The 20341-nt window shown below is 39.8% G+C and overlaps 1 protein-coding gene across 3 annotated transcripts in view; it reads right to left on the reverse strand.

Annotated features, from left to right (window-relative positions):
* Nucleotides 1-20341, reverse strand: part of eps8l2 (EPS8 signaling adaptor L2) — a 213547-nt gene that overhangs the window by 71587 nt on the left and 121619 nt on the right. For 2 of the 3 annotated variants that reach the window (XM_063062023.1, XM_063062021.1), the window contains exons 3-8: nucleotides 16566-16630; nucleotides 16166-16327; nucleotides 14721-14870; nucleotides 13473-13552; nucleotides 12356-12486; nucleotides 12041-12126 (exon numbers count right to left, since the gene is read on the reverse strand). In XM_063062023.1, coding sequence (XP_062918093.1) covers nucleotides 12041-12126; nucleotides 12356-12486; nucleotides 13473-13552; nucleotides 14721-14870; nucleotides 16166-16327; nucleotides 16566-16630 — 674 coding nt within the window. The remainder of the gene's footprint in view (nucleotides 1-12040; nucleotides 12127-12355; nucleotides 12487-13472; nucleotides 13553-14720; nucleotides 14871-16165; nucleotides 16328-16565; nucleotides 16631-20341) is intronic. The other variant, XM_063062022.1, reaches the window with a different exon arrangement.

Here is a 20341-nt window from a genome sequence, read left to right on the forward strand (position 1 = left end):
ATTTTGTTTCTCTTACCCGAGGGACAAGATTGTTTCCATCCATCTTATCTTTGCCTCTGATAAAATTAAACATTTTTATAAGTTTGTTCTTCATTCTCCTATATTTCAAAGAATAAAGACCTCACCTGGCCACACTGTCCCTATGACTCAGCCCCTCTAGTCCTGGCAACATCCTTGAAAACCTTTACTGCACTCTTTCCAATTTAACCACATCTTTCATATAACTGTGTGAGCAAACCTGCACAAAGAACTCCAAGTGAGACCTTACCAATGAGTTACACAGTGAGTTAGTCCCATCTGCTGTCCTCCACGCCCTGACTGACTGATGCATTGTCCCCACTCTATCTACCTGTGACATCACTTTCAACAAAATATGTACTTGTACTCCTGTCCTTCTGTTTCATTACACTCCGTAGTTTCCTACCATAAGTCCTATGTTGCTTTGATTACCTCACAATTATTTGTATTGAAATCTATTTGCCACTCCTCAGCCCACTTCACAAACTAATCTAGATCATCTTGTAATCCACAATAAACTTCTTCACTGTGAACAAGCTCTCCTAATTTTCTGTCATCTGCAAACTTACTGATCAAACCTTGTGCATTTCCATCCAAATCTTTTATATAAACAATTAAATAACTAGGGTCCTGAGCACTGAGCACATCACTGGTCATCAGACTCCATTTTGAGAAACAACATTCAACCATGTTCTGCTTCCTACAAATGAGTCAACTTTGAATCCACCTAACTAGCTCTGCCTAGATTCCATGGGACCTAACCTTCCAGATGAGTCTATCATACGGGACTTTGTTGAAGGCCCTGCTAAAGTCCAAATAGAAAACATCCACTCCGCACTCTCACCTACCTTTATTGGTTACCTCTTCAAAAAACTCTCATGGTTTGTTAACCATGACTTCCTGCATAAAGCCATGCTGACTCCTTCTAATTAGATTCTGTCTATCTAAATGCTTGTAGATCCTGCCCCTCAGAGCTATTTCTGGTAACTTCCCCACCACGATGTCAGCCTCATGGACCTGTAGTTTCCTGGCTTGTCCTTGTCCACTTTTTAAATAACAGAACAACATTAGTAACCTTTGTCTTCAGGAACATTACTAGTGGCTAATGATGAAGGAAATATCTCTATGAGGGCCTCCCCAATTTCCTGTCTAGTCTCTCACAAAATCCAAGGATGCACTTGGTTAGGCCCTGGGGGTTTTATCCACCCTAATGGACTGTAAGGTTACAAATTGCTCTTCCTTGGTAATATAAATATCCTTTAAAACATCTCCACATGTTTCCCATAGCTCTTGAGCAACCATGATTTTCTGTTCAATAAATATTCATTAAAAATCCCACCCAACTTTTGTGGCTCAAGAATTAGACAGCCCTGCATATCTTGAATGGGACCTACTCTCTCCCTATCAATCCTTTTACTCTGAATATAGTTGGAGAACCTCTTGGGATATTTCTTAACCTTACCTGCCATTTCCCTCTCATAGCCTTTCTTTGCCCTCCTGATTTCCCCCTTAAGAGGGTAGGACCCTCTATAGTGTAGTGACAAGATAGCATAGCGTAGCACTGAAGACCCGTGCTAATATCATCTCCTGCCTGAGGAGTGATTTGGATCTGATCCAGTTTGCCTACTGACACAAAAGGTCAACAGCACACTGGTTCTCCATTCAGCTCTGGAACATCTGGATAGTGAAGATGCATACATCAGGATGCTCTTCATTAACTACAGCTCCGCATTTAATATCATCATTCCTTCAAACCTAACCAAAAAGCTCCAAGGCTTAGGCGTCAGTACCTTCTTGTGTAATTGGATCCTCGACTTCCTCACTCGCAGACCCCAGTCAGTACAGATTGGCAACAACATCTCCCGCACAATCACCATCAGCATAGGTGCACCACAAGGTTGTGTGCTTATCTCTGCTCTCTTCACTTTATGACTTACAGTATGACTATTGATTTATGACTGTGAGGCTAAGTACAGCTAAAACTCCAGATTTGAGTTTGCTGATGACAGCACTGTTGTCGGCTGGTGAGGAATCGGCATATAGGAGGAAGATTGAAAACCTGGTTGAGTGGTTCCGCAACAAACTCTCACTCAACATCAGTAAAACCAAAGAGATAATCACTGACTGCAGGTGGAAAAAATGGGGGTCCACGAGCCAGTGCTCATTAGGAGATCGGAGGTGGAGAGGGTCAGCAACTTTAAATTCCTGGGTGTTACCATATCAGAAGATCTGTCCTGGGTACAGCACATCAATGGCGTTATGAAGAACGCACAGCAGCGCCTCTACTTTCTCAGAAGATGGTGCAGATTTGGCATGTCATCTAAATCTTTGACAAACTTGTATAGATGTACAGTAGAGAGTATCCTGACTGGTCCAAAAATGGAAAAACCTACAAAAAGTGGTGCTTATAGCCCAGTTCATTACAGAAAAAGTCCTCCCCACCATTTTGAACATCTACAAAGAATGCTGTCACAAGAGAGCAGCACCCATTATCTAGGGCAACCACCATCCAGTCCATGTTCTCTTCCTGCTGCCACCATCAGGAAGAAGATACAGCAGCCTTAGATCCCATATCACCAAGTTCAGGAACAGTTATTAACCTTCAATCATTAGGTTCCTGAACCAGCATGGGCATCTTCTTTCACCACAACGCTGAACATAGCCTATGGACTCGCATTCAAGGACTCTTCAACTCATGTTCTCAGTATTATTTATTTATTTATTTATTTACTACTAACTTTTTTTTTGTATTTGCACAGTTTGTCTGTCTTTGTGTATAGTTTTTCATTGATTCTATTGTACTCCTTTGTTCTACTGTGAATGATTGCAAGAAAAAGGATGTCAGAATATGGTGATGTATACTTTCATGTTGACTTGCAGGTAATTTCTTTGTTTCATGGTTATCTGGAGAAGACAAATTTCAAGTTGTATATGGATACATACTTTGATAATAAATGATCCTTTGAACCATTGTGCACATAAATTGATAAATTTACTTTGAATTTTAGCATAGTGCCAATTTAGATTTAAATCTGTGTGTGACATCCTTGAATTAATTAGTTTAACAATCACAATGGGTGACAAAAATGCCTTCTAAAGATATTACTGCATGGGAATAAAGCTATAGCTGAAGTAATTCTAGAAATACTAATGAGGAATAAGGTTTGACCTAGATACCAGTAATTTCAAACATATAGTACATAAGTTGTAATTTGGAATAAAGGGCTAAGGATTATTCATTTGCACTTGCTGCTTAAGGCACCTAATGTACCGAATAAAGTCATAATTAAATGCAATTCCAATCATAATCTCTGGAAAATGAATAAACATGGAGAAATAGGGACATGCAAGAAAACAGTCTGAGGAGTGGACAGAATTAAAGTGTTGACCTCAGGAGAAACATTGAAGGAGATAGTAACTGTAGGGTCTGAACATAAGAATGTACTGTTCCACATGTATTGGTTTAAGTGGACATCTATGTATATATATGACTTAAATATCTTAATGTCCTAACCATTGACTTTATAGAATAATATTTCAATAGATTGCTATGATAACTGTAGAATGTATTTATGTATATAGCCAGTATACAGTAAGTATTATCAACAATGGCAATACTGTATGTGATACCTTAGTATTAACACAGATTATGGTTAAGAATTATAGTAAGGCAGCCTGGTTTCAATCCGGACCAGTAGTACTGTCTGTGTGGGGATTGCACATTTTCCCTGTGATTTTCCCTGTTTCCTTCCACATCACCAAGGGTATGCTCTTTGGTAGTTTGATTGGCCATTGTTAATAACTCCAACTGTGATTGATTGGAGGAGAATCAGCATAAAGTGATTCCTGGAATGAAAGGGTTTTCATACAAGGAATGTTTACTCTGGGTCAGCTCTGGGTCAGTACGCTCTGGAACATAGAAGGATAAGGTGGGAGAAGGGATCTCACTGAAATCTTTTGAATGTTGAAAGGCCTAGACAGAGCAGATGTGGAAAGAATATTTCACATGGTGGGGGAGTCTAGGACAAGAGGGCACAGCCTCAGAATAGAGAGACTTCCATATAAAACAGAGATGCAGAAAAATTTCTTTAGCCAGAAGTTGGTGAATTTGTGGAATTTATTACTACAGGTGGCTGTGGAGGTCAGGTCATTTGGTGTATATAAGGCAGAGGTTCTTGATGGATACAGCATCAAAGGTTATAGGAAGAAGGCTGGGGAGTGGGGCTGAGGGGGGTACAAAAGAGGATCAGCCATGTTTGAATGGCAGAGCAGACTCGATGGGCCAAATGGCCTAGTCCTGCTCCTATATCTTATGGTCTTAAGTCAAATAGGGATAGGATGTATATAGTTCACAGGAGGGCACTAAGGAATGTGGATGAACAAAGTGGTTTTGAGGTTCATGTCTATATCTGATTGACAGTGGTAGAGCAGGTAGATATGGTGGTGAAGTAGGGGATTGGTATGCTTTGATAGGTAAGAGCATAGAACATACAAGTTAGAAGACAAGAGAATGGATTCTGCAATCTGATGCAAAAAAAACTGCTGGAGGAACTCAATGGGTCAGGTAACATTTGTCAAGTCAGAGGGATGGTCAATGTTTCAGGCTGAGAATGGGAGTATAGTAGGGAGATAGCCATTATAAAGAGATGAGAAAGAGTGGTGAGACAGGGGCTAGCAAGCGATAAGTGGAATCAGGTGACAAGACAGATCAGCCTAGGTTGGTGTGTGTAAGGCTTGAGTTAGGAGATAGAAACAGGTGGGTGATGTGTAGAGACAGATAAGGAGAGAGAAAAAGAAGAGAGATGGAGTCAGATGGGGAGGAGAAGGTTGAGATAAAGGTAGAGGCTAGAAAGTGATGTGGAGACACGTGAGATTTCAAATGCTGAAATCTGATAAGTGTGGGAGGAGAGAAGTGGAAAAAAACAGAGGTAGAGATGATGAGCAGATGGCAAGTTAAGTGTGCAATAGGCAGATAGAACTCGGTGATTGTGGCTAAGGGCAGTGGGAGAACCTGGATGGATCAGAAGGAGAGAAAAAGCACAGTTGGTCTGGGTTACCTGAAGTTGGAAAAATCAATGTCCGTATCACTGGGTTGTAGACTACCCAGACAGAATATAAGGCATTGTTCTTCTAGATTGCTCTTGTCCTCATCCTGGCAGTGGTCAATGATGAAGACAGATAGATTTGGTGTGGGAATAGAAAGGGGAGTTGAAATGGCATGCAAAGTGCCCAAGAGCAGGGTGAGCTGTCTCAAAGATCAAAACTCAGTGGCATTCACATCTACTTTAAGGAGAAGTTTTGAGAGGTTGATCGTGGTTAGAATCAACTCCTGTAGAAGCAAGGACCTGAACCCACTGCAATTTGCCCATCACATCAGTAGGTCAGAAAAGACACTATCTAACAAGAGTAAGAAATCCTCCACAATTATATCTTTAGGCATGAATAAAAGAATTTAAAATTTACTGTGCTGTGGATGTCTATATGGCAGTTGTATTATATAATACACTGTGTATGTATGTATATAATGACGAGAGAGCAATATGTTATATACTTGAGTTGAAATGCATTCTATATTGAGTTGGAGTTTATAGCTAAGCAGAGAGGAGTGTGGTGTATTTAATATTTGAGTAATATTGCAAATATATTGTTTGATTAAACATTCTTTGTTTACATAATTCATTATGAGTTATATGTAAGACGTACATAACTGGAATATGTCATTATGCCATCATGTCATATGTGAGCACCTCACTAAAGAAAAAAAAAAGTAGACTATTTATCCTGAGCTCCTGTGTTTCTCCTTCGATTAGATACTAGAGTTACAAAATGTAACTGGATTTATTGTGGACTTCAGGAAGGGGAAGTTGAGGGAACACATACCAGTCCACGCTGAGGGACCAGAATTGGAAAGGATGAGCAGCTTAAAGTTCCTAGGTGTCAACACCTCTGAGGATATATCCTGGGCCCAACACATTGGTTCAATTACAAAGAAGGAACGGCAGCAGCTATATTTCATTAGGAGTTTGAGGAGAATTGGTATGTCACCAAAGACTTGCAAATTTCCACAGGTGTACCATGCAAAGGATTCTAACTGGTGGCATCATCACCGGGTATGATGGGGGCACTGGATTGGAAAAAGCTGCTGAAATTTGTAAACTCAGCCGGCTCCATTATTGGCACCAGCCTCCCCAGCATCTGGGACACCTTCAAAAGGCAATGCCTCAAAAAGGTGGCATCCATTATTAAGACCATAAGACCGTGAGATATAGGAGCAGAATTAGGCCATTTGGCCCATCGAGTCTGCTCCACCATTTCATCATGGCTAATCTGTTTTCATGTCAGCCCAAACCTTTTGCCTTCTCTCCATACCCCTCCATGCCCTGACTAATCAATATTTTATCATCCTTTGCCTTAAACATACCCAATGACTTGGCTTAAATAGCCACCTGTGGCAATGAATTCCAAAGATTCACTGGCTAAAGAAATTCCTCTTCAACTCCATTCCAAAAGGATGTCCCTCTAGTCTGAGGCTGTGTCCTCTGGTCATAGACTCTTCCACTATAGGAAACACGCTGTCCAAATCTACTCTATTAAGGCCTTTCAACATTTGATAGGTTTCAGTGAGATCCCCCTCATTCTTTTGAATTCCAGTGAGTACAAGCACAGAGCCATCAAATGCTCCTCATATGATGATCCCTTTAATCCCAGAATCATTTTTGTGAACCTTCTTTGAACCCTTTCCAATGTCAGCACATCTTTTCTTAGATAAGGGGCACAAGATTGCTCACAATATTCCAAATGAGGCCTCACCAGTGCCTTAAAATTGCATCCTTGCATTTATATTCTAATCCTCTTACAATGCATTTGCTTTCCTCACCACTGACTCAACTTTCAAAATACATATAGGGAATCATGCACGAAGATTCCTGAGTCCTTTTGTGCCTCTGATTTTTTAATTTTCTCTCAATTTAGAAAATGATCCACACTTTTATTTCTTCTACCAAAGTACATGGCCATACACTTCCCAACACAGTATTCCATCTGCCACTTCTTTGCCCATTCTCCTAATCTGTTAAAGTCCTTCTATAGCCTTGTTGCTTCCTCAACATGACCTGCTCCTCCACCTACCTTTGTGTCGTCTGCAAACTTGGACACATTAAGGGCCCCCATCACCCCGGACATTTTCTCTTCTCATTGCTACCATCAAGAAGGAGATACAGGAACCTGAAGCCACACAGCCTCAGTTGACACTCAACATTTCAGTAACAGCTGCTTCCTTTCCACTATCAGATTTCTGAATGGACAATGAACACATGAACACTACCTCAGTACATATTTTTCCCTCTTTTTTTGCACTACTTATTTAATTTAACTTTCTTTTTCTATATACTTATTGTAATTTACAGTTGTTTTATTATTATTGCAATGTTCTGCTGCTGCAAAATAACACATTTCATGACATGTGCCAGTGATTTTAAAGCTGATTCTGGTTCAAACAGAGCTGTCCATGGCTGCAGACCACAGAATGGTTGCCTCGTCTACACTTGGTTTGGCTGATGTAGAAGACACCACATCGAGAGCACTAAATGAGACTGGAGTGGCTGTAGGTGAACCCTTGCCTGAACTGGAAGTCTTTTTAGGTCTCTGGGTGGTGGTGAAGCAGGATGCGTATGGACAAGTGTTGCATTTCCTTTGGTTGAAGGGGAAGGTGCCAGTTGTCAGGGAAGGGTGGATGGATAAGTGAACAAAGTAGAGATTTTCTGTTGCAACTTGTACAAAATGTTAGCCGGCATTTGGAGTACTGTATGCTGGACAGAGTGCAGATGAGATACAGCAGGATGTTTCTTGTATTAGCTGACTTTAGTTACCGAGAAAGACAGGATAGTTTGGAGAAAAGGAGGTTAGTAATAACCTGTAGTTATTTAAAATTATTAGGGGCATACATAGAATAGATGTAAATCTTTTTTCTCCATGGAGGACAAGGAGTTTAGTTGGGAAGAAGGAATTTTTTTAAGAATTTGAAGGAAAAGTTTTTTATTTACACACAGGGAATGGTCAATATCCAGAATTCTCTCTCTCTCTGTGGGGCCAGATAAAATTATTATGCTTAAGAGACATTTAGACATGCACTTTAATAGGAAAGGCATAGAGGTATACAGATCTAATGTATGAAAATAGGATTAATTTAGATAGGCACCAAGTTTGACAAGGGTTCAATGGGATGGGCTGAAAGGCCCATTTCTGAGCTCTACAATTAAATCTGTAGACTCCATGGCACTCTATGCCAAATGATGCCATATGTGTTGTGGTGATCTGCCACTGGGTTTCACATGGATTGAGCTGGTGAGGCATAGTCTAGGACTGAGGTCCTTCATCAGCCCAATTCAACCTTACAGACCACATTAATCTGGCCATTGGTTTAGGAAGAAACATATCAGTGTTTGGAGAATGTGGAAAGTCAAAGAGACCTGTCTTCAGTGCTTGTCCCTGCAAGGATATGGAATGGTGCCTTCAGTTTCCTCCACCATCAACATCATTAAGCTAATCTGCTCAGGTCCTTCAGTAGAGAAATCAATCAAGTTTGAAAATATGATTTCCATTAGCAAGTCCATTCTCATTCTCATGTATTAACTTGTGCTATCCAAATGCCAATTCATTTTGTCCCTCATTATTATCCCAATGAGACTACCATGAACCAACATTCAGGTATCTGGCCTTTAAATACAGTGTTCATTCCTTCCCAACTTCAGAAAACAGAGATATAGTTTTTGCAATTAACTCTTCTAGTAGTGTTGCTGTATCTAAAAAGGATTGTAAAATAATCACTGTGTTCACTAGCCCAATGTCCCTTACTAATACATTGCTTTTCTGCTTTTGATTTGAAAACCTTTTTAAGCACCTCTGCTTTGTCTATACAATACTTCCCCTTCTATGTTGCAACCTTTGTTTTTTTGAAAATAGACATAAATTTTTCAGTCAGTGCATCATCATTGACATCTCTTTATATAGTTAATTTCCCCCTTTGACCTCCCCTTTAATATTTTTGCACTTATTAAAAAAAACTACTGGGTTCCATTCTATGTTATCAGCTAATTTATGCTGTTTTATTTTATTGTGTTTCTTAAAGGTATTTTCTGTACCTCATGTATTGGTTTGACATCTTTTTTTATATGTTACGTTTTTTTGCCAAAGGCACATTGTACAGTTAATTTTAATTAAGCATTTGATGAACACTAACTTGACTCCCTTTCTTGCCACTGTGGGATGTGTCTTCCCTGTATGTGAACCATCTCCATCCTTAAGGCTTCCTGTTGTTCATTTACTGTTTTGCTGACTAATATTTGATTCTGGCACAATTTCAAGTTTATTGTCATCTGACTGTATGTATATGAAATAGCTTTCCTCTGGACCACAGTGAATCCATAAAACATACATCGCACACAGCACCGAAATATTACCATAATTAGGTAAATAAAATATAAATAAAAGTATACAGCACGGGTAAACAGTAAACAGCTCAATGGTGGCAGGGTATTCATTAGTCACACAGTCTGAGGGAAAGAGACTTCTCGTAAGATGGCGATGCGTGTGAATGCAGCAGCCTCTTGGGGGCCAACCACAGGTGTTTTTTCCTTTGTAAAATTTGTTTTTTACGAATCAAAGACAATTCTACTCCAAGAGCATTGGGTACTGCAGACCTAGTCCATCAGTGAGCTGCTCATTGATTGGAGTAGCTGGACTGGTGTCGGTGGTGGAGCCGGCCGAGATACCGAAGGGGTCAGCTGAGGTGCCGAAGAAGCTGGTGGGTGTATCGGAGGAGCCAGTCAGGATATCGGAGGAGCCCATTGGGATATCGTAGGAGCTGGTTTGGGTTCGGAGGAGCTGACCTGGCTGCGGACGGCTACTCGGAAGCATCGCAGTATAACTGTAGGAGATTGTCTCGAACATTTCACTTGCAAACTCAAGACTCCATTGGACAGTGATAATGTAAGTTGCCGCAGGCCTGTTACCCCTGTCTGTTGGAGGGACAGTTGGCATGGGAGTTGTCTAGCCTTAGTTGTAGCAAGAATTGGGCCTCAAGCTTCGGGCTTGCCTGCTGCTGCAGGCAGTTGAGAAACACAGAAGCACTAAGGTGTGGTTGTGTTTGGCTGGGGCCTGGTCTCACCCATTGGTGCTGACCTCCCATGTTTGAGCAGTGGAATGACAGGCTGGATAACATGCGCCTGTGCGCTGCCGAGAGACTGTACCATCGACTGTTGGACATTGACACTCAGGGTGTTGGACTATATATGTCTTTTTTTTGAGTGAGTATGCTTCTATGTTCAATATTTTGAATGATATTACTCACTATTGTTTAATGTTTGCTTGTTATTTTGAATGTTTTGTACCTTTGTGCCAGAGGAAAGCTGTCTTGTTCCTCTGTATGGTTTGCATGGTAATTAAACTTGTTTTGATTTGATTGATTTGATTGATTTGATTTTACCCAGTCTGGCAGTCCTAGTCCTGATGGTTTTGAACCTCTTGCCTGGTGGCAGTGCATCAAGGTGGTATGGATCCTGAACAATGCTTTTGGCTCTTCGTCTGCAATGCTTCAGGTAAATATCACAAATAGTGGGGGAGGGAGACCCCAATAATCCTCTCAACAGTTTTTGCTATCTCTGTAGGGTCTTGTGGACTGATTCCTTGCATCTTCTATACCACACAATGATGCAGCCAGACAGGACACTCTCCATGGCGCTCCAGTAGAAAATTGTGAGAAAAGGGGGCAGGCAACCTTGCCTACCTCAATCTCCTCAGAAAGTGTAGACATGATGTGCCTTCTTGAGTAGTGAGGAAGTGGTATGGATTCTGGTTAGATCATCCATTATGTGCACACGAGGAACTTTGTGTTCTTCACTCTCTCCACAGCAGAGCTATTGATGTGCAATGGAGAGTGATTGACCTGTGCCTTCCTGAAGTCTAAAATCATCTTTTTTGCCTTGTCCATGCTGAGACAAAGGTAGCTGTTCTTGCATTATTTCACAAGCCTCTCTACCTTCTCTCTTATTGTTGACTCATCATTGCTGCTAATGAAGCCAGCCACTGTTTTTTTGTCAGAGAACTTGATGATGGGGGTTGAGCTGGATCTGACAGTGCCGTTATGAGTCAGAAACGTGAATAGTGTAGGCTCAGCAGCCACCCATGGGGGGCACCAGTGCTCAGTGTGTTCGAGCTTGTGACGTTGTTACCAACTCAGACTGACTGGCATCTTTCCATTAAGAAGTCCAAGGTCCAGTTAGAGAGAGGTGTGTTGAGTCCCAACAAGGACAGTTTACCCACCAGCCTCTGATGGATGATCACGTTAAACACCGAACTGATGTCAATGAACAATATCCTGGCGCACGAGGCATCATTTTCTAGGTGAGGCGGGATGGAGCAGAGGGTTGAAGCTATGGCATCATCAGTGGACTGGTTTGAGTGGTAGGTGAACATGACAGGATCTAATGCAGTTGGAAGGTGAGAAATATTCTGGATAATATCCTTTATCATTGAAATTAGGCCTTCCTTGGATAAGAGTTTTTAGACAAATTTTCTTGTGCTTTTACATGCTTCTTCAAAACCTATTATTATGTACACTGTCCTGCAAACGCTTTCCACCAAAACATATTAGGCTTACTCTAATTCATTCTCCAAATGAGAGTTAATACCACACTGACGAACTTAAAACACAAAGTTCAGCTGAGTGCTCTGGTACACATTTCAATAATGTTGCCCCTTTAGCTCTTGTGTCATTAGTTTGCCAGTTTATGCTGGGATACACTTTCCTGTGATTTGCATGCAGATTCAATTTTCTATCCTCTTTCCATTATTCAGTGCGGAATGATTTTTCCAACATCATCATCTTTCAATAACTTCCAAAACCTTAGCAATCATATAAATAAATTCAACCTCATTGTCAGAAATCTACAACAATTAGCACTATTAATATCCAATATGCTCAACTGAGGGTAAATAGTTTGAGAAAGAATTCCAAGCCACTTACCACATCTTTTTCAATCCTTTGAGCAGTGACTTCAGGTGGTTCCTCATGTTCCTGCTGACTGAGTTTTCTCCGGTTGTGATCCACTGCTGGAAAACAATCCAGAGTTAGTCACCACACAGACAGAATTTTCTTCACCAAAAGAAAGGAAATGACTTACTTATTTCTACTTCTAAGTTGTACAATGGAACCAAATTATAAAGAACAATGTTGAATACAGGGATCAGCATGCTTATCAGGAGCTCTCTCCTAATATCTTTTGCAGAAACATTTCAGACTACATTTGGTAACACCTGCTGATTTCTTCAGTTGTTTTACCTTGGTCATTGTGTGTTGTCAGGGCAGCAGCACGACTTTTGTTCACATCAGGGGGATAGGCGGGTGGAGCAGTATTAGGGGGCAAGGGGATTATTGTCTCCCGCTGTTTCTTCATTTTCTCTTGGTTCACCCTGGTGAGAAAGACATGGTTATGGAGGACTAGTTGGAACTCACGATGTACTGAGAGGAAAACGCACCTTACCTCACAATTCTTTGACTTCAGTAAGAAAGAAGATAGTTTTACTTGGGTTGAATTCATTATAAGCGGGAGTGACAGAAACAGATTTAAACAAATTGAATGCGAATAGAACACAAAGAAACAGCTTTGAAAAAAAGAGGAAGCTTCTGTGTGGTGTTGTACTTGTGGATTGTGTCAGGGATATCAGTTCATATGCTGGTCACTGGCTGCCAAATTCCTAACTCCGATTCGTATGGTCAGGTACAGAGAAAAGATCTGCTACTGCCCCACTGGGAGGGGAGGGCAATTGACAAACAAGCCACTGTTTACTATCCCTCTGCTATATTTGCCCAGAGTAGGAAAGTAGAAGGAAGTTAAAACCATAATGGATTTGTTCCTCAAGGGTCCATTGACGTATTAGCTTTGTGAAACTATATTTATTTAACCCAATATAAAATGTGCTCTGTCAATATTTTATGACAGGAACAGTGTTTGTCAAGAGTCCAAATTCTGATGATGAAAAATCCCAATAAGACCACGTTTACAATAATCAAATTTTCCATGTTTCAGTTTTATATAAGATTACCAGGTATAAATCAGCTTTTGTGAATAATATGATAGTCTTGGCAACATTAATTATTTGTGAACACGCTGATTCTCAGTATGTCAGTTCTAATTATAGTTATCTTGCACAAACTTCTTTTTGATAGATGAAGTTAAAACAATTGGTTAAATGACTTTAAGGAAGAAATTTATTGAGATTATAGATTGTGGTGTATGTTGAAAACTATTCTTATAAGGATTGCAATGATGGAATCTCAAGGCAGACCTGAATCATGATTTCAAAACAGCAAGGGATTAACAAAGCATTAGCTACGGCCAACATTATGTTCACTCTGTGATTACACAATACAAAGCGGAAACTGATGTTGTATTTACTTCAGGGTCTGTGGTCGGATTTTCTGTCCACCTTTGCGATCAGAAATTGCACTCTCTATGTCTGCATGAATCATCTCAGCCTGCAACAGGAAAAGGGTAAAAATGTCACAATGCAATTCAGTATGCAGTAGACACACCCAAGCACATTCCTAAGAAAGAAGCCTGATGGTATACTTTGCCATAATTCACCTGCACTAATTCTGAGATTACTGATCTCAATGCGGGTCTGCAAGGAGGTGCTAAATGGAGGAGGCTGAATTTTAGCCACAGGCGATGTGTAAATTGGACAGGAAACCAGCAAGCAGTTTCCCTGTAATTACAGGCAGCCAGTTGTCTGCAGCTGTGTCAGGGCTCTCAGAGAAATGCTTTTCACTCCTGTTCCTTTGGTTTTCCCAATTGGGAATTGCATCGGGGCTCAGCAGACGGAACTGAGCATTGAAGAAAAATAACTTTGCAAGTAAAACCTTTTACACAAATATTGTTATCTAGGTAAGATTAAAAACGTCTACAATAGATAACACATGCCTAACAATGTTTGACTGTTATGGTGTGGAACAGAGGTACCTTCAGAATATTAACATGTCCTGGCATACATGCATCATGTTTTCATTAATATTTGCCAATTTGAACAAAATAAAATATGAGCCAAGAAATTTTGACACTGCAGAGCAGTGGAGACTTCCATCTGCTACCCTGTTAGAATACTGAACTAACGGAAAACTGTGGGCTCCACTGATTAGAATTATTCATTGCTATGTTGGCTGCCAATTAAACTTGCAACCTGCTAATGCCTTGACCGGGACTCTGAGTTTACTGCAGAGGAATGAAATAAATATTGATTTTTTTGTTTGGGAGTTCTGCATTTTTATTCACATTTTGGGAATGGGATTCTATAATTACACATGTATAATTAGGGAAATTGGTGACTGAATAATTAAGCTTAAGTTTTTACCTCTCTGAATTACCCAAATGCATTTCTCTACAGCAAATAATTTTAACAATTATGGCTATTACCATCACACAGTCATTCTTACAATCAACTTATTTTGCATCAAAATATATTTAAATAACACCATTGGAAAAATATTTACACCAGAAGCAAGTTTCATTAATGACATGAATAAAATCTTCGTAGAAACAAAATGAAGTTGTAATTTACATATCCAGACGCTCCCTCAATCATCAATGAAATCCTATAACCAGAGTCTTCGGGATCATATTTTGACAAATTTCAATACAACTACTCACCCCAACCTCATCACAGTTGAAGAAATGAATGTCAGGTTTGTGCTGATCTGAGTCTTGACAAATTAACAGTAAAACAGATTGGTACTTGGACTGGTTGTGTATATTTTGGCAGTGATGCACGGTGTTTAGTGGAAAGTTCTCCAATTCATCCTATTGAAATCAAAATAAAATTTAATCAAGTAGGAACAAAACACTAAACTATATCTTAACAAAAACAGCCAGAACTAATACCTGAGTAAAAAGATGACAAGAAGATAAAACTGAGTAGCAAATGGGACAGACTGGATACCACGGCTAACACTACTTGCTTAAAGACCTTCTTACTAACATTGGTGTAGTTAACTAGTAAACCACTGGAAAATGCACACCAAGTTATGTGCTACATGGTGTGTGAGTTCATGCTTGCTACTATTAGTCGAGACATTGAGTCCAAAAGTCAGGAGGTTATGTTGCAACTTTATAAAACCATGATTAGGCCACATCTGGAGTATTACCCCCAGTTCAGGCCGCCCGATTTTAGAAAGGATGTTGAGGCTTTGGAGAGGGTGCAGAAGCAATTCACCAGGACGCTGCCTGCTTTATAGGGCATGTACTGTCACAAGAGGCTGGATATACTTGGGTTGTTTTCTCTGGAGCTTTGAAGGTTAAGGGGAGATCTGATGGAGGTTTATAAGGTTATGAGAGACATAGATAGAGTGGACAGAGTGTATCTGTTTTCCAGAGTTGAAATGTCTAATACCAGAGGTCATGCATTGCAGGTGAGTGGGTTAATTTCAAGGGGGACGTGAGAGTTAAGTTTTTTACCCAGAGAGCTTGGATTGCGCTGCCTGGTATGGTGGTAGAGGCAAATACATTAGACGCCTTTAAGAGATGTTTGGATAGGCACATGGATATAAGGAAGATGGAGGGATATGGGCATGGTTGTAGGTAGGAGGGATTAGTGTTTGGGTGTTTTTGATTTGCTTTTTAGCTGGCTCAGCACAACACTGTGGGCCGGAGGGCCTGTTCCTGTGCTGTACTCTTCTTTGTTCTATGTTCCAAAATTGAAGTGAATATGATATACTTAGAGAGAAATCAGCAATAGCTATAAGCTAAACTATCCCGTGTAGGAGCCAAAGCACATCACCTCCTCCTCTTCTGACTTTGGGTAGGCTATGGTTGTATTGACAAGATAGCTTTCCACCAATCGACTTATTGAACTATTTTTCATATGTGATTCTTAAAGAGGAGCATCAGTTGGCACTACAGGAAAGGGAAACATCGGAAATAACCAACCAGCCTCTAATTAGGAGGGAACTTGGTGGGTGTGGAGAGAAGATCTGCAGATATGGACCTGCATTTATTATCGTGTCACATTGAGCATGGGTGTCCCAGAATTCTATATGAAATAAAGAAAGAGAGCTGTTCTTTGTAGCAGTGAACAGCCAAGTCCAAGGTAGTCTTACCTGACTGTCACAGTCCAGCAATCTAATGGAATTGTTATTCACTTGTAGCAGCATTTCCTGAGTCCACACCTTTCCCTTTATGTCCAGTTGCACAAGTTTCTTGATGCCATCTTCTACTGTCACAATGGACTCACTCTTGTCCATGGCAAATGTGGCAAGATGCTGACGGCAACAACAAATAACAGAAGTAAAGAGATTTATCTTCACCACCACTCCTGATAAGAGCGCAATAACTTCTGTTATTCAATTTTTAAGTATGTAAATTAGGAATACATGCCATAAATAGTGCATTCCCTGAAAAAGTGGGGACTTACATGATGAACTATAAGTCTCATTAACCAAACCAAATACAGCCCAGCTCAAACTTCTAACCACACGTAACTGTTCTTAAAAGCATTACCTCCACATGGTATTGTGAAGTTTCTTGCATGATGACATTGGAATTGGAATATTTCTTTCGTTGCTCTGTAACAGATAAAAAGAACTAATCAAAATACTAGACCTGCATTAATGATACTTTGAAAACCACTTTTTTTGAGGGAACATTTGAAACTTTGTTTTATCAAAGGAAAGCAATTAACAGCATGAGAGCTAAACAAGTTTTTATGTTAGACTACGGGAAGGGGTACTTCTCTCAATCTATATACAATGTCTACTTTTCTTAATTTGTGAAAAGAGTATCAACCGCATTGTTACCAAAGTGACACACATATCATGGGCACCACAGTGAGAAATTCTTGCTGCTCATGCTAGAAATAAACATCCCAGTTCAACAGTCCTGTTGTGTGTAACTTAAAGATAATGTAGAATTTACTTCTAATAGTACAGAAGGAGGCCATTCAGCATATTGAGTTACTGCTGGCTCCGAAGAGAACAATCCCATCAGCCATACTCCTCCCTCCTTACTTCCTTCAAGATCTGTGCCTTATGTTCTCTTGTGTGCCCATTAACTCCCCTTTGATTTTTTTTTTGCCAGCTCTTCCACTGATGGGTAACTTACAGCAGCTTCTGAACCTAGCAGCATTTCTTTGGGAAGAGGCACCACCACCAGGTTTTCCATCAGAATCCCAGCAGAATCCAAGATCCACTTTTGGCGATGAGAATAAGAAAGATGTTTTTTTTTTTAAGTTGGGTTAAAAATGGAAAAGGAAATCAGCATGTAACCTCGTGGATTTTGCGATAAGAAAAAAAATGGCAAGATAAAGCCTGAAACCAAAAAGAAGAGTACGTTCTCAACATCAGGTCTGTAAATGCAAGCTCTATCTAGAGGAGAAGGGAATCCAGTCAATGTGCTTCTAAACTCAAAGAAGTCTGCGGGTACTAGAAATGCAAAGCAACACACACAAAAATCTGGAGGAACTCAGCAGAATCTAAGGAACTGAATAAACAGTCGATGTTTCAGGCAAAGACCCTTCTTCGCATGTATTTCTAGCTGTACTGCAGCATTCATTCCCAAAGCTACACCAGTAGATCACACTGGACAACAAAGATTTTGCTTCCTGAATATTTTTGAATGTAGCTTATGGATTTCAGGCTGCTGATCATGAAAATCAGTGAAATTTCCCTAACATTCACTACTTTTATTTGAAATCGTCTATATTTGTTATTTCAATTCATAATTCAAGTCGATTAAAATGTTGCCCAGAATGTAAGCTGAAAAGTTTTCTATATTGTCCATGCATGCCTGGATATGTTTAGGCAGGATGGATGCAGCATGGCTGGACAGATTTTAGAAAAGGCTATAAAAGCATCGCAAACACACTGTTCTATGCATTGTGTTTACATGTATATCAGTTTGCGATCACACTGGTGTGCATGAGCTACGCACATAGCATATTGTGTGTACTCATTATAAAAAAGTAATTTCAGGAGTATTTGCGATAGCAAAATGTCTCACCGATGTTGTCACAGCAGCAATACTTTTGGTTATATTTGTGGTGAGTATATGCTTAAATTTCAAAGATGGAACATGACTCCTCTTATTAAAATAGCCTATGAGCTCTACTTTGGGTGTAAAGCTGGCAAAGCCCAGGTTCCTCACATTTTTTACACAACATGTGCTGTTGATCTTAGAGTATGGCTCGAGGGACTTCCAGTAGAGCTCATGGAGTGAAGTCGTGTTCTTGACTCGCTCCATTACCTCTGAGTTTTTTTTATGATCAGCTATATTTTAACTAACCATTAAGGCATCGACTTTTACAATACTTTGAAACAAACTGGGCTCTTCGATAATCAGATGTTTTTAAGGTCTGCTATGTCTAAGAATGGAAAAAATGGGAAAGACGGCAAACCTCCGGTTAGACCGAAAGGTACCGATCTTCCTCCGACTGAACCACCGGTGACTTTGAAAGCTATATCGGATCTAATTCAAAGGGAAATTTCAACCTCTATTACGGAGCTGATTCGTTTGGAAATTTCAATTCATTTCCAGAAAATTGCTGATTCAATGGATAAAATACAATTATCTATTACGGAACATCAGTCGGCTATATCTAATCTTCAAAAATCCACGCAACAAAATGAACTCAAGATGGGGAAAATTGAAGAAACAATTACTATAATGAAGAAAAAACTTGACTTTCTGACCTTTAAAAACCCTGACTTAGAATCCAGAATGCGATGGCAGAATCTTCGAATGATTGGTGTGCGTGAAGCTGTGGAATCTGACAATCCTATGAAGTTTTTTTCTCAACTTTTAAAAGATGCATTTCCTACTGTATTTCCTGACCAACCACCATTATTGGATCGTGTTCACAGAGTTCCATCATACTCGCCTAAGTCAAATAAACCTCGACATGTCATCTTACGTTTTCATTACTTTCAAGACAAGGAGAAACTGTTTCGATTCATTCGATCTAAAGGTTACATTGATTTTTCGGATCTTAATTTCCGATTCGTGGAGGATTTCAGTAAACCAATTCGGGATCAATGGGTTCGTTACAGATCTGTGATGTTGGAACTCTGCAAGATGGATTTAAAACCAGCGCTGCTTTACCCAGCACGTCTAAGGATTCGTACGTTGGATGGAGCCCTCCGTTTTTTTGAATCTCCATCGGATGCCCAGAGTTATCTGGATCAATTTTCACCTTCAACATCTTAATCGTAATTTTTAACTATCTCCGTTTGATTGGAGGTTGTGAATCTGTCGGCCTTAATTTTTTTTTGCCTTATATGGGCAGAAAAGTTTATTTTTGACTCATTAATATGGTTGCTAAACTTTCTTTCTATCTGTGTCATTCCTTTCTTTTTCCCAAGGGATTCTGGGTGGTTATGTCCTCAGTGTCATTCTACGTATTTCCTTTGAGGCCTTAAATTTTGTAGTTTTTAAATTCACTTTTTTTGTAGGTTTTTATAACTAGTTTATGTTAATAATTTCATTTCTTTTTTTTGTATATTCATAGGGTCTGGGGTTTGTTGTGGTTTTTTTATATTTTCTGGCTTTTTCTCTGTTATATTAAGTATTTGTTTCAATTGGTTTACTTTTTTTATTCTTTTACTCTTTTATAATTTGCTGATCTTTTTTATATTTACACTTTTTTTTAGTGAGCGTCTATCGGAAGTCATGGGGGTAGTTTTAGTGCTTGCTTCTTTCTGGCTGGTCTGTTTTAGATCTAGCCTTGGGTGCATGGGGTGCGGGGTGGTGGGAGGGGCTTCAAGTTTTAGTTTTTTTCTTCTTGGGCTATTTACACTATTGAAGTTTTGGCTGCGTTCTCCTTCCCGGTATCTCTTGCTTGTTTTGTTCCCTTTCCGGGTTCGTGGGTCGAGCCTATCGTCAATCCTCCTTTTTGCGGGTTGACTTTAGGGTTTATGGAGTCTATTATTAATTTTGTCTCCTGGAATATTAATGGTCTTAACCATCCTATTAAAAGGAAAAAAGTTTTTAATGTGTTCGGGAGACTTAAAGCACAAATTCTATTTTTACAAGAGACCCATGTGCGGAGGGGGGACAGACTACGTTTTTTTAAATTCTGGAAGGGACAACAGTTTCTTTCGAACTCTAACGCTAAGATTCGAGGCATCTCTATTTTTATAGACTCCTCAGTAACTTTTATACAACATGATATTATCTCTGATCCGAATGGTATATTTCTACTGGTTAGTGGTTTACTATTTAATAAAAAGGTAGTTTTGGTTAATGTTTATGCTCCCAATATGGATTGTCCGGAATTTTATAAA

Source organism: Mobula hypostoma, chromosome 11 (assembly GCF_963921235.1).
Source record: "Mobula hypostoma chromosome 11, sMobHyp1.1, whole genome shotgun sequence".
Lineage (NCBI taxonomy): Eukaryota > Metazoa > Chordata > Chondrichthyes > Myliobatiformes > Myliobatidae > Mobula > Mobula hypostoma.